We start from the raw sequence: 14,084 nt of genomic DNA, 5'->3' as shown, positions 1-14,084 counted from the left end.
CATTAAAAAAGCTAATTTCTGTTATTAAAGAGTTTAAGCATTCTGAATGCATGAGGTATAAAATTTAGAAAGAATACCATTCTGACATACCAGGACTTGTATTATATATTTTAAGAATGAATATTTCTTTCATTAATCAAGTTGGGCAGCTGGACACAAACGCTTAGGTTAAATTTTCGCGCCATAGTATATGGTATATAGTTCCTTGAAGTATTGACCAATCATCGTTGAAACTTTTATAAACATTGAATATTCGCTTATGTGTACGTCACGTGCTTAAAGAAGTTCATTCAAATCATTGAAATTCAATATTTTTAAAAAGTGTCTTTTATGACATATGTTCGACTCTTAACACATACATATCTCTATAAAATGATCAAAACTTTAACGTGAAAGGAGAATATATACATACCCTTGTTTATTTACACAAAATGAAACAAATGTCAGAACCAACTGCAACAACAGAAAAATCAAAGAAAATTAATGCTATAAGCAAACAAACGGTTCATCAAATTTGCTCCGGACAGGTGAGATTAAACCATTAAATTTGTTATTATTTCAAAGTAAAGATTTTATAAATGTAGTTAACATTAATCATAGTCCTTATACACTGGATATTGTATATATCAATGCATATACATGTAGTTATGTTCATTTAAATTATTCTTCATGTATTCTTTAAACATTATTTAACTTATAAAATGACAAATATCTACTTAGCTCTATCTATTAAGTTAAACTAATGATTGAGCTAAGTGCTTATAAAAATTTGTATGGCATACAGTAACACTATAGTTATAATGTAATATACATGTATGTTATTAACATGTATATCTAAATACAATAATACTACTCACATTTAAAGATTTATAACTTGTCACAATTAAAATTTAAACAATGATAATAGGTGGTCCTAGATATTTCAACTGCCATTAAAGAGCTTGTAGAAAATAGTTTAGATAGCGGAGCTACATTAATTGATATCAAATTGAAGGATTATGGAAAAACGTGTATCAGTGTCAGCGACAATGGTAGTGGTGTCTTAGAAGAAGACTTTGAAGGATTAGGTATATTCTATTTTTATAATATTTGCTTGAAAATAATTTATGAATCTTTATGTATCAGTTAATATTTCATAGTCGTAAAACGATTGCCATATACAGAATGGAAAATATTTAAATCTCTTTTTATTTGCCAGGGTTGAAACATCATACATCCAAATTAAGAGAATTCTCAGATTTAACAGAAGTGAATACATTCGGATTCCGTGGAGAAGCTCTTAGTTCCCTTTGTTCTCTGTCTGACTTGATTATCATTACAAGGCATACAGCCAGTGAACATGGTTTCAAACTACAATTTGATCATAATGGTATACTAGAAAAAAAAGAAGCTTATGCAAGAGAAGTAGGGACTACTGTACATGTTAAAGATATTTTCAAATGTCTGCCTGTCAGAGCAAAAGAACTTCAAAAAAATCTGAAAAGAGAATATGCTCGTACCATCCAAGTATTGTACAGTTATTGTTTGGTTTCCACTGAAACGAAAATTACATGCACTAATTCAGTGTCAGGTAAATCGTCTAATTATGTAATCAGTACTACAAGCTCCAGCGACATTTTGAGTAATGTTAATACAATATTTGGTAAAAAATCTTCTGATGGGCTTGTTAAACTTGAATTGCTACATCCTGATGAATCAACATTGCAAGAATATAGCTTGCCAAACAATACAATTATAGACTTTGAATGGGACTGCTATATTAGTAGTTGCGATCATAGTGCTGGACGCTCGACACCAGATAGACAATTTCTTTATGTAAATGGTCGACCCTGTGATCTCACGAAAATCAGTAAACTAATAAATCATATTTATCATAAATATAATACTAAGCAATATCCATTTATTTTTTTAAATTTAAAACTAAATAAACAGTCAACAGATATTAATGTTACCCCGGACAAAAGAACAATCTTTTGTGCACAAGAACGTTTAATATTAGCGGCTCTAAAATTTAATTTAACAATAAAATGGGACAAACTTCAAGGAAATTTATCTGTAAAACCATTGGAAGATTTACAATTCAAAATAAAAAGGCCAATTTCCCCTTCAACGGAGGATCCTCCAGCGAAAAGATTACAAAATATACACTCTGAATCATATTCTGAAAAAGAAGAATATGTTCAAAAACATGGATTAAAGAATACTGTACAAAGAGATAATTATGACGACGAAAACTATGATACAGACAATGATATAACTCAGATAAAAATATTGGAAGATGTAGAAATGCCAATCAATATCTTAACAATAAAACGAAAACTTGAAGAAAGCAAAAATGCATCAGCAAAATATGCAAGTACTAATGCAAGAATTGTATATAAAGCTCAAATGGAGTCAAACCAAAGTAATGCAGAAGACGAATTGAAACGGGAATTGACAAAGGAATCTTTTCATAAGGTTACAACATTTAAGATACTATGTATTTAATATAGCTATTGATTTTTAAAATTCAGCTATCGTGATAAAAAATAAATAAATTACAGATGGAGATCATAGGTCAATTTAATCTTGGTTTTATCATAGCACGCTTAAATGGGGATTTATTTATCATTGATCAACACGCTACAGATGAAAAATATCGTTTCGAAAAACTAAATAACGAAACACAATTAAAAACGCAAAAATTAATTGCTCCAAAATCATTAAGTCTTTCTTCCTTAAACGAAACTATATTAGTCGAACATCTGAAAACATTTGAAGATAATGGCTTTTCGTTTAAAATTAATTCCGAAGGTAAATATGAGATTAACTTTTACTTCTATTTTTACTGTATATGTATAGTGTGTACCAATTTATGTACATTTAGAATAATTTATAACGTATAATCAGAATAATTATGAGCAGAAAACCAATTATTTGTATATTCAAGTTTTTATTTTATTGTGTTTTTATCAACAGTCAGGCATATAACTAATATTTGTTAGACAAAAATGATTCTACAAAATCCTCCAAAAATTCCGAAACGGAATATTAAATAAATTTTAAATCCAACTGCATTATATTTCAGCTGAATTTGGACATCGTGTAGATTTAACGGGTATACCAGTTAGTGGTAATTGGCAATTTGGACAAGATGATATAGAAGAATTAATCTTTCTCATTAGAGAAGGTGGTATAGAAGATAAAGAAAACCGCATATATCGCCCAACTCGAGTAAGACAAATGTTGGCTTCAAGAGCTTGCCGCAGTGCAGTTATGATTGGTACAGCACTTAATAATAATGAAATGCAAAAATTAATAACCCAAATGGCGCAAATGGAAAATCCTTGGAGTTGTCCTCATGGCAGACCAACAATAAGGCACCTCCTATCTTTACATCTGATTCGTAAATGAATCACACTTTGAAAACTATTTATCCTTATTGTATATTATTATAAATAATATGTTATATATTTAAAGCACTTGTCATTGACTCTCAAAATGGAAACAATTTTGCAAGATATATATATATAACAAAAAATATATTTTTTGTCATCTTTATTAATTAAAAGAATTTTCCTTAAAACCAATGTGAAAGGATATTAGACTGAAAAAATGTTTTATAAACAGTATTTTATAAAGCAGATAAAGTTTTTATACACTAATTGTACGGAATATGTTGAATCCTGAATTTGCTGTTGATATTATAACACCAGGACATTGAGGATGCCAATGTAGTTCCTTAATGTCTGTTTGACCTTGGTGTATAAATAACAATTGCGGAGGTAAATTTTTCAGCTCGCTACTTTCTGGTTCTTCCGTTTGATCAGCTTCTACTGATAAATCCCATTCTGCAATTTGATCATCAGCTCCGCCAGATGCAAAAACTGTAGGTTCCTGAGGATGCCACTCTATTGTCGTAACAGGTGCAGTATGTTGCTTGAACATAGCTAATGGGTGTGTATTAGAGCCAAACTGGCGCAAGTCCCAGACACAAATTAAACCATCATCACCACCAGACACAAGAAATTGATTTTCTTTACGATTCCATGAAATAACATTAACGTCATCAGTGTGGACGTCAGCTGCTGTTAACATGCAGGCAGATTGTGGTTTCACTCTTGTATCCCAGATTTTAATGCTGTCAAAATGATATCAGTACTATAATATTGTACACAAAATTTATAAAAATACAAAGTCTATTAACATAATTAAATCTATAATTAATTTCCGTATTCTGTTAAATTTTATCTTGTTTTTATTGTATTCTTCTTTAATTACAAATGAAATTGATAAAAAAAAAACACATATGACCAAATATATACCTTTTATCAACAGAGCATGAAGCTAGTACATGTCTTTCATTAGGAGACCACTGAAGATCTTCAACACTGTGAGGTGCATGTGAATTATATGGTCGTTGATCCACATGCCATGTTGCACTACCATTATTGTCATCAATGCGCCATATATGAATGTTGCCTTTGCAATCGCCAGAAGCTAAAGTACCTAATTCTGTTGAACACCAATCCAGACCATACCCTTCTGAAAGGTGTCCTTTGAAAGTAAATAATGGTTTTGTATCACTATCATTTTTTTTATTATTTTTTTGGTATGCACGGAGCTGTTCATCATTCTCAAGTACTCTTAATTGTTCTTCTAAATTCCAAATGTGTACACGACCTAGTTCACTCCAACTTGCAGCTAATGGTGTTTGACCAATTTTCATATACCTGTTGAAATGTATAAATATATTCTAATTGATAATTAAAAATAAATTTAAGGTGTTTTGCTTAAATTGATTTAGATGCTACATTCTATTTGTGTACAATTGTAACTTTAGTAACAAATTTAAATAGAACTATCAAAACTTCTATATATTTACCTTACTCTATTAATACAACCCTGGTGTTTTATTGGTGCAACGGACATTACCGGAGATTTACTATCATCACCATCTGATTCATCATCTTCCAATTCATCGTCAGAATCTTCATTTGTTCTATGAAGATTTCTCATTTTCATAACGAGAAGATTATTTACATGAGCCCTAGCTGCTTGAGTTCCAGCAACCAGATACATAGTTAAGGGATAATCTTCTCTATTATTTCCTAAGTCGTCTAAAATTACATCAAAACTAAGACAAGGTGCGCCAGATTGTGCATGATGTAACATTTGATATGCTGTTTTGTCAACAACAAGTTCCTCTTCACTTCCTAATGGCTGTCCAGGAAGATATACTTTAGATTCATTGTTCTGATCCTCTTCCTCTTCATTGTCTGAAGAATCTTCTGTATCGCTGTCATTGCTACTTTCATCCATACCCTCAACATCTTCCATTTGTTCATATTCCATGTTTCTAGGAATTTCTTTATAAAAGATAGTCATCTTAATAAAGATACATCTATAATTAAAAATAAGGAAAGTTTTATTGGCAAAGGATGTGTATAATTGAAGTTTTCAAGTACATAACCTAACTTCGTATACTGTACAAGTGTTTTGAGAAAAAAAATATATATTTTATGAAATATATAAATGTGAATACATCATCTATAATATGTAAGTGAAAACTATTATTCTGAAGAAATTAAACAGTTTTTAACTGTTGTAGAAACTATTTCGAAAATTACTTTATAAACGAACTTGAACGCACGTGGATTCGTGGATACACAACGTCGATCAACGTAAGTTGACGTAAGTCACGTATATAAGTAAGTACTAACGCACACACTCAAAATACTGAAATAAATGAATGCTGCCGCCTGCGCAACTATTCTATTGAAATGTTTACTGTGCTATAGTTTTTCCATTGTACTTTATTGGCAACTTTTTGTGCGAAATCAAATCATTTCAATTCGAAATAATACAAGTTAATAACAATGATAAGAATGAAATTACAATAATATTCGAGACTAATAACATTCAAGAAGTCATAGAAAATTTAATTACATAATTACAAAAAAAAGTGAAACTTACAATCATTCATGGTGCAACCACATATTTATATTTCGTTTTACAATTAAATAATTTTCGCATTAATTATTTTTATGGTTTATAGAGAGGAAACTCTTGTTTTTTTCAGATGTATATTCTAAACAATCCCTATTTGCGATTCTTTAAACAATTCAGTCCTTAAACTACATGCTGATCCATAGTATGCAAAAATTTATAATGATTGCAGAATCAACTACAAAGCAGTATCACATACCATCAAAAAACTTGTTCAAAAGAAACAAACTGATGAGGTATAGATATGTTTAATTATGACATTCGTAACATTCTTTGAGTATATGCAAACAACATGAGAGAGGTAATCTAATTCCAGAGTTTTTTTTTAGCATGAAATACCATCCACTTAACGTATGAAAATTATGTACTTATTTACTTATATGTAGAATACAAGCATTACTTGTTTCTCTTGCAAAAACATGAAATAAATGAGACTTGAGCTGGTAAAACTGCTCCTTTGTGGATCAGTTTATTAATTAATCTATATGAACAAATCTAATGGTTGTAATAGTAATGACATGACAATGATAGCAATTGTGATAATAGTAGTAACAGTATTGGTAGTAATAATTGTAGCATTAATAGTATAGTAGCAATATTAATGACAATAGTAATAGTAGTGATAATTATGTAATAGCAGTACTAGTACCAGTAGTTATAGTAACATGATTCATAGCAACTGTACTACTAATAACAAAAAAAGAAGGAAAAAAGGACAAGATATAAGCCATGTTCTTTTACATACAAAATACAACTGCAGCTGTTGTTATAAACATTTAACGAGAAAGGAGCAGCAACAAATATTTAACATTTGATGGCAATTGTTCACGCAAATGGATGGTATTTAATATTAGCTGTGTTTATTAAGATGGGAATTGTTACTAGAATTATTCATTAACTGAATAGATGTTACAGTGGTATGTGAATGGTGAGGTGGCGAGATATTGGGATTATGTCGTGGATTGGTATTATGGAGGCTGTGTATATAAGAACGTTGGACGGGTTTATGCTGAGCAAGCTGAAGTAAGGCCTCTGGTATAGTGAACCACTTTCGCTTTCGACCAATAGCACGTGAATCTTCCCATTCTGGTAATTCTTCTGTTACCCGCATAACCCAAACTTGTGTTCTATGTTTATGTTCCACATTCTATAAGGACAGATTTTTCTTACATATTATAATATTCATTAATACTTATTACCATTACTTATATTTTTATCGCTGTAATCCTGATTAAAGCATAATATATCTTATTACCTCAAATATGCCAAGACATCTGCCTAATTGTCCTAAAACACCAGCCTCTTCCCTCACTTCTCGTAATGCAGTTACTGCAGGTTCTTCTTCTGGTTCAACGCCACCACCAGGCACTATCCAACTATCTGGTCTTCGACTGGATGTAACCAATAGTACCTATAACGTTATAGATAACAAAAAAACTTTTATTCATATTCACTTTGCACGATACTAGGAATGATAGAAATTAATGTTAAAGCAAACACGCTGTTTCTCAAGAAAAAAATATCAGCTGCCATCTGCTGGCTTACCTCATCCTCAAGATCGTTTTTGACACAGATACATGCAGCCCTACGTCTGTAGCCTTCCGAATCGTAAATACGAATTGAATTTGGTTTCTCTTTGACCATGTTCGATTATGAAAATTACGAAATTATGCCTCAAATTCATATTTGTCAGACGGCCAGATAGGCCAGTCTGTACGCCCGCATTGTTTTAACGTTATTTGGAGCCGACATGTCATCGACATAAAATTAACTTGTGAGCTTTCATTGCTCACATAATTAATTAAAAAGCTCAACCTTTCGTCCAAATTAAAGGACGATTTTGTATTTAAATATTACTGTATCACTATAACACCACGAATGTTGTCCTTGCACAAAATTCGCTATAACCTCAAAACTTTTAAAGTATTCACTAAGCAACTAACTCCCTCTAGGCTAATATTAGTATTGCAATATTTATTAAGCATTGGTAAATATTCAATATGATTATTCAACACATATTTGTGAAAAATATTTTAAAAAATTATATAAATTTTGATTCAGTATAAATACATATACAATAATAATAATTTGGATTGTTTAAATTGTCTCGGAAATATAGCAATTATAATTGTGTTTTTCCCCTAGAAAACACTTTTTATTACTAGATGTCTATTTTCACATTTTCGGGTGTACTTACAAAAACTAAACGATTGTATGTAAAATGTATTTTGAATGTTTATCTCAATGATGACGATGCCAAAATAATGTTGATAATAATCGACATTATTTTACTAGTATAATATGTGCACATTAAAATTTTTTAATCTTGAATTTAATTTATATGTATATAACGGGTTTGTATATCCCAGATCACGGTGTAATTCTTCTTACAGGGTATCTTTGGCTGTACTAAGGTTTTTTCATAAATTCAATGGGTTTTCTTCACTATATCAATGGTTTTCTTAGTTACATTAGAGAGGAAATTTCCTCTCCTGTTACATGTGGCATGTGGCCACAAAATTGACGCCGATGCACTGATTAGATCAGTGCCGCCAATTTTAATTTGTACGCTAAATCATTTAATTCATATAAATTTTATGTATTGCATAGTATATATCATATATTTGAAATTTTACATATTAAATGTATAAATCTATTTTTTATTCACCAGTTTATTTATATATATGTTTCTGTGCATTTCTTGTTGCTTGTTGTATGCTCTATAAGAAATATATCATGTGAATAGAAAATTCTTAGTACAGGCGCCTTGTGCCAGGTGGCGAAACGAAAAATGTTCATGTAGGTTCAACAATCAGATATCTCTATGTTCATGTGTTACTATTGCTGATAAATAGGAATTACATAGTTTTCTACATTTCAATTAACGACATATTTATTAATGAAAGAAGACAACTTCAAAATAAAATAAAAACAATACATTAAAAAAATATTTTTAAGGAGCAATAAATTAAGTTGCTTAATTATTGCTACATGGTCTATTTAAATACTTAATTATTCTTTCATCACTTACAGATTATACAACAGACTAATTTTGTAAGGAAAACGTTACAAATCGGATCTAACACCAAAACCAGGTTCGGGTGGTGGGGATGTTAAGGATGTTAATCCTCCTGCAGGATCTGCAGCAAATCTAGGTGAATTTTGTGGACCTGGTGGTGGCCTTTCACCTTTCTTCAATGCATCTATTATAGCAGTAGCACTTTCTGCAGTTAAATCCTCCTATACGGAATATTATTTGTTTATAAACTTCATCCATTAATACAAATTTTGTTTTTAAAAAATTAAAGAAATATTTGTTTAAAAAATATATCAAAAGGTTTTATAAAGTTGTACTTACATAATAATCATCATTAACTTGAAACATTGGTGCGTTAGCGCAAGCTCCGAGGCATTCAACCTCGGACACTGTAAACAGTTTATCTGCTGACATCTCTCCAACTTTACAATTTGTAGCTTTAGTTACAGCATTTAGAATAGCATCTGAATCACGTAACCAACATGGTGTACATGTACAGATTTGGACATGATATTTCCCCATTGGTCTCCTATTGAACATGGTATAAAATGTAGCTACTTCGTAGACCCTCATATGAGGCAGATCCAATATTTCTGCCACTTTGTGCATAGCAGATATAGGTAGCCATCCATGCTGGCGTTGAGCTAAGTCTAGTAGAGGTATCATTGCACCACGTTTATGGCCTTCTGGGTATATTTTCATAAGTGCATCGATACGTTTTTTATTTGCTTCATTAAATTCAAATGGTATTTTTGGGTTGTCCTCTTCGCTGTCTCTATGCTAGAATTAAGGTAATATAAACATCTGATCAACATGTAATGTAAGTTATAAATAAGAATACATACAACAAATAGTTGATCCGACGAACGGATGGTAGAAGTCTGTAACCCTCTGACTTGTTTACAATTCTATATAAAAAATATATATTATTAATCCAAATAAAAGACAAAACATTATATTAATACAATTTATATACTAAATTATAATATGTTCAAGGAAGAAACAATATTGTCAGTTACAAATATGCTACAATTTGTTACAGTTTACACAAATTAATATGAAGATCATTCAATTTTTTAAAATTTGTGCAAATTGATTAATATTTCGTTCACTGTGACATAGATTTTAATTTAAAAAACATAAAACACAAACGATAATAAAATTATGCGTCATTTCAGTTAATCTATTTATATCATTCATAAACATAAGTAAATACTAACAGTGTGATTCTGCAAGGTATTTGATTATTTGACATTTCATATAATCACATACTTTGTAATTGATATTCCTTTAAAATAACACAAAACAATGAAATTACGCGACTTTATTATTTACAATTAAAGTTAGTCCGAGATTAATATAGAATTTTAACAAATAAATATATATAAATTAAAAGTTATGTAAGAGTAATAAAGAGGTTATGATAGCATAAGTTACGATACATAATTTTACAAAAATGACAATAAATAACTCACATAGAGAGCTCGAATGGCACGCGAAGTGACAAACATTGTTATTCAATGCTTGTATATTCACTATGAAAATTGTTTCAGGCGTATGCTTTCTGTTTTCTTATGGTTTCTATGTAACTAAAAATTGTTGTATATATATATATAGTTCAAATGTATCAAGATGCGGTATTTTCGGTTTCAAGCGCCACCTAACGTGAAAATATAAAAATTGGCACTTTGGCCATAAACTTAAGATCTTTACAGATGTTACATTCAATAGGATTTTATATATTTTATGCCTACGACACTAAGTAATGAGTAATAAGAGGCGACACTCTGACGAAGAAACTACTTTTAGAGAGAAATGAGGTCCATTCGGTAAGGACTGATAAACTTCAGCAATGTTCGTTGAACTACGGTTTAAATATTTTATAATATATATTATAAGATATTTATATATGCAATATATTTCAATTATTATTGATTATTTTATTTATTTTGACTTTAGAAATTGGGCTTAAAGGAATCTATATATATATATATATATATATAGCTATAATGCTGTACCAGCAATATATATGTAGATTGGTAGATCCGTGTGTACCAGAGACAAAATTTTCTCTCTGGTTGTACACATTGAAAGTCAAGATATGTACGTAAATATGAGACGAGATGAACATCATCTATGTATTTTCTTTATGCTTTATGATATAGAGTAAACTTGCGAGGAGAAGTTGGGAGAAGTGCCGCGAGTGTGTTCAATTACTAAAGAAGAAAAATAAAGTTGTAGACATTTAGTTCGTAATTATTGTATACAATGTAATGCATATTTAATGTATAGTATTAAACGTACAGATTATTTGTATTGTTCGTCATACAAAGAAGGGAAATAAAATTGAGGAATTTTGTACGTTCTGTAATTAAATACAGTTTCAAGTATTTCTCAATGTTATACATCATTTCATTTTAAATATAGAAAATAATGTCAAGTACAATAACCGGAAAGAATCTGTTACGACCCACCGGATTACAATGTAAAAATCTTCAAGAATATTTAAAATCACGACCCCCGGAAGTGTTGAATAAACTGTATCATAATCCTCCGATTTGTTTGGCTGTCTTTCGTGAATTGCCTGTAATAGCTAAGCACTATGTTATGCGATTATTATTTGTTGAACAACCAGTACCTCAAGCAGTTATTGCTTCTTGGTGTTCCAAACTTCATTTTGAGGAGCATCAAAAGGTAGTGTTGATATTAAATGAATTGAATGTGTGGAAAGAAGTTTCCATACCAGGAGGATTACCTGGATGGATTTTAAACACCACATTTAAGAAAAACTTAAAAATTGTTTTACTGGGAGGTGGTAAACCATGGACCATGTCAAATCAAATGGAAACTGACAGTAAACCAAGAGATGTTGCGTTCTTAGATTCGTATGCATTGGAAAGATGGGAATGCGTTTTGCATTATATGGTTGGCTCACAGCAACAAGAAGGTAATTTATCTTAAGCAAAAGTAGGTACAAATGATACCATTGGAAAACATTTAATTACATTGTAGAACAATTACTTTATAGGAATATCGGCTGATGCTGTTAGAATTCTTTTGCATGCTGGATTAATGAAAAGAGATGAAGCTGATGGAAGTCCAGTTATTACCCAAGCTGGATTTCAATTTTTATTATTGGAAACTGCATCGCAGGTAGCTCAGAACAAATTTATAAAATTTTTATTTTTATATACTTAGGATAAACACAATAATTCATTATTTATATAGCAGCTGTATGGAATATTTATTTCCTATGAACATATTCCAGGTGTGGTACTTCATTTTACAATATTTAGATACAATAGAAGCAAGAGGTCTTGATTTAGTCGAATGCCTCACATTTCTCTTTCAATTAAATTTTTCAACACTTGGTAAGGATTATAGTACCGAAGGAATGTCTGAGGGTTTATTAACATTTTTACAACACCTACGAGAATTTGGCTTGGTTTATCAAAGGAAACGAAAGGCTGGAAGGTACTGCTTACTTGCATGTGTTTGTGCTTAAGCGATCCAGTCCATCTGGTATATTAAAGATGCAAACAAATTTTTACATGGAATACAAAAGTGTGTCCCTTTGTTCCATGCAGTTTTAATTTAAAAATTTGTTCGTATCTTCAACATGTTATCAGATAAATCTGATAAACGTATCATTAAACGCAATCACATTGTATTACACTTTTTTGTTTTATATTAACAAAACTATGTTCTACATATTTAGATTTTATCCTACACGATTAGCATTAAATATTGCTACCGGACAAAACAAACCATTATCTAGAGATCCAGAAAAAGAGGGTTATATTGTTGTTGAAACAAATTACAGAGTATATGCTTATACAAATTCAAACTTACAAGTTGCCTTACTCGGCCTGTTTTGTGAAATGTTGTACAGGTATATATTATAATATGTATAATATATATTTTATACATATAAGAATTGGACAGAATAATGGAAATATTTTGTATATTGAAAAAAATCTTTATTAACCCTCGGATGTTCAAGCAGCGACACAGCCTACGATGATTATTGAACAATTGAAATGTGTAAAATTTGATGGCCACTGATCTGAAAAATAGAATACAAATTTATAAGCACTGCTTCCATTATTTTGTTCGCCTTTCTTATAATGCGTCTATACCCTTACTTAAGTACTAATAATTAATCGATATTTTGTTTGTAGGTTTCCAAATTTAGTCGTATCAATATTAACAAGAGATTCTGTACGTCAAGCTTTAAAAAGTGGTATTACTGCAACTCAAATTGTAGGGTACGTTTCTCCTGATAATTTTCTTTGCATATCGTTAAAAAATATGAAAGAAAACAGTTAATTTGCACCTTGCTATATTAACAGTTATTTGCAGCAACATGCTCACAGTAAAATGATAGAAGCAGGTCCTCCAGTTTTACCCCCTACAATTGTAGATCAAATAAAATTGTGGGAAAATGAAAGAAACAGGTTTATATTTAGCGAAGGGGTTTTATACAGTCAATTTCTCTCTCAGACTGATTTTGAAGTTCTTAGAGATCATGCCCTTTCTACTGGTGTGTTAATTTGGCAAAGTGAAAGGTAATTATATCTTATAAAATGAACATTTTCTACTTTATTTAAAATGTATAAAAACTTTATATTCTGATTATTTAGAAAACGAACCATGGTAGTTACAAAGGCAGGACATGACGACGTGAAAAAATTCTGGAAACGGTACTCTAAAGGTTCCAGTTAGTAAAACAAAGTTCTAAGAGTATGTGCCAGAGTGTGAGAAAAACTTTACGTTCAGTTATGTTGTATTTTTTTAACTTTAGTACTTGTAACATAAGTGACTTATTAAATATGTACACCAAAAAGTACTCTATAGATTGTACAATCAAATTGTCATAAATTAAAATTATACAATATGAGAAAGGAGGTTCCAGTTGCGTAGAATAAGAAATTGTATGTGTAAAAACAGAATTAGTAGGTTTAATGTATTTCTAACAAAGTGGTGGTGAATTGATGAATGAATAAGTGTTTTAAGGAGATAGTCATTTTTTATCTTTATTACATAATTATGAATTTTA

General features: G+C 30.4%; 5 protein-coding genes across 8 annotated transcripts; 2 read left to right on the top strand and 3 right to left on the bottom strand.

Moving 5' to 3' along the window:
• Positions 1–33: 33 nt before the first annotated feature.
• Pms2 (mismatch repair endonuclease PMS2) lies at positions 34–3,458 on the top strand. The gene is made up of 5 exons (XM_076794563.1): positions 34–527; positions 908–1,067; positions 1,199–2,457; positions 2,544–2,793; positions 3,068–3,458. Exons 1-5 carry the CDS (start codon positions 432–434, stop codon positions 3,391–3,393), a joined length of 2,091 nt encoding a protein of 696 aa, XP_076650678.1. The 5' UTR covers positions 34–431; the 3' UTR covers positions 3,394–3,458.
• A 46-nt stretch (positions 3,459–3,504) lies between these two features.
• L(2)09851 (WD repeat-containing protein 1 l(2)09851) lies at positions 3,505–7,365 on the bottom strand. 3 transcript variants are annotated; one of them, XM_076794567.1, is made up of 4 exons: positions 7,244–7,365; positions 4,865–5,383; positions 4,305–4,712; positions 3,505–4,120 (listed from the first exon to the last, which is right to left on the bottom strand). In XM_076794567.1, exons 2-4 carry the CDS (start codon positions 5,365–5,367, stop codon positions 3,634–3,636), a joined length of 1,398 nt encoding a protein of 465 aa, XP_076650682.1. In that variant the 5' UTR covers positions 5,368–5,383; positions 7,244–7,365; the 3' UTR covers positions 3,505–3,633. The 3 variants fall into 3 exon arrangements, with proteins under 3 accessions (XP_076650682.1, XP_076650680.1, XP_076650681.1); XM_076794565.1 differs by lacking the exon at positions 7,244–7,365 and adding an exon at positions 5,610–5,747; XM_076794566.1 differs by lacking the exon at positions 7,244–7,365 and adding an exon at positions 5,633–5,740.
• On the bottom strand, positions 6,221–7,963 carry Aps (diphosphoinositol polyphosphate phosphohydrolase 1 Aps). Its single transcript, XM_076794569.1, has 3 exons — positions 7,534–7,963; positions 7,244–7,399; positions 6,221–7,135 (listed from the first exon to the last, which is right to left on the bottom strand). The coding sequence occupies exons 1-3, from the start codon at positions 7,630–7,632 to the stop codon at positions 6,839–6,841; spliced, it is 552 nt and encodes a 183-aa protein (XP_076650684.1). The 5' UTR covers positions 7,633–7,963; the 3' UTR covers positions 6,221–6,838.
• An 891-nt stretch (positions 7,964–8,854) lies between these two features.
• On the bottom strand, positions 8,855–10,666 carry Nd-24 (NADH dehydrogenase ubiquinone). Its single transcript, XM_076794568.1, has 4 exons — positions 10,501–10,666; positions 9,871–9,933; positions 9,347–9,805; positions 8,855–9,228 (listed from the first exon to the last, which is right to left on the bottom strand). Exons 1-4 carry the CDS (start codon positions 10,534–10,536, stop codon positions 9,055–9,057), a joined length of 732 nt encoding a protein of 243 aa, XP_076650683.1. The 5' UTR covers positions 10,537–10,666; the 3' UTR covers positions 8,855–9,054.
• A 386-nt stretch (positions 10,667–11,052) lies between these two features.
• Mrn (general transcription factor IIH subunit 4 marionette) lies at positions 11,053–13,920 on the top strand. 2 transcript variants are annotated; one of them, XM_076794431.1, is made up of 7 exons: positions 11,055–11,972; positions 12,054–12,178; positions 12,294–12,499; positions 12,744–12,917; positions 13,207–13,293; positions 13,378–13,593; positions 13,669–13,920. In XM_076794431.1, the coding sequence occupies exons 1-7, from the start codon at positions 11,459–11,461 to the stop codon at positions 13,748–13,750; spliced, it is 1,404 nt and encodes a 467-aa protein (XP_076650546.1). In that variant the 5' UTR covers positions 11,055–11,458; the 3' UTR covers positions 13,751–13,920. The 2 variants fall into 2 exon arrangements, with proteins under 2 accessions (XP_076650547.1, XP_076650546.1); XM_076794432.1 differs by lacking the exon at positions 13,669–13,920 and having other exon boundaries at positions 11,053–11,972; positions 13,388–13,557.
• The last annotated feature ends 164 nt before the right edge of the window (positions 13,921–14,084 follow it).

Source organism: Halictus rubicundus, chromosome 10 (genome assembly GCF_050948215.1).
Source record: "Halictus rubicundus isolate RS-2024b chromosome 10, iyHalRubi1_principal, whole genome shotgun sequence".
Taxonomy (NCBI): domain Eukaryota; kingdom Metazoa; phylum Arthropoda; class Insecta; order Hymenoptera; family Halictidae; genus Halictus; species Halictus rubicundus.
Note: the sequence above shows the minus strand (reverse complement) of the source record. Positions and strands in the feature narration are given on the sequence as shown.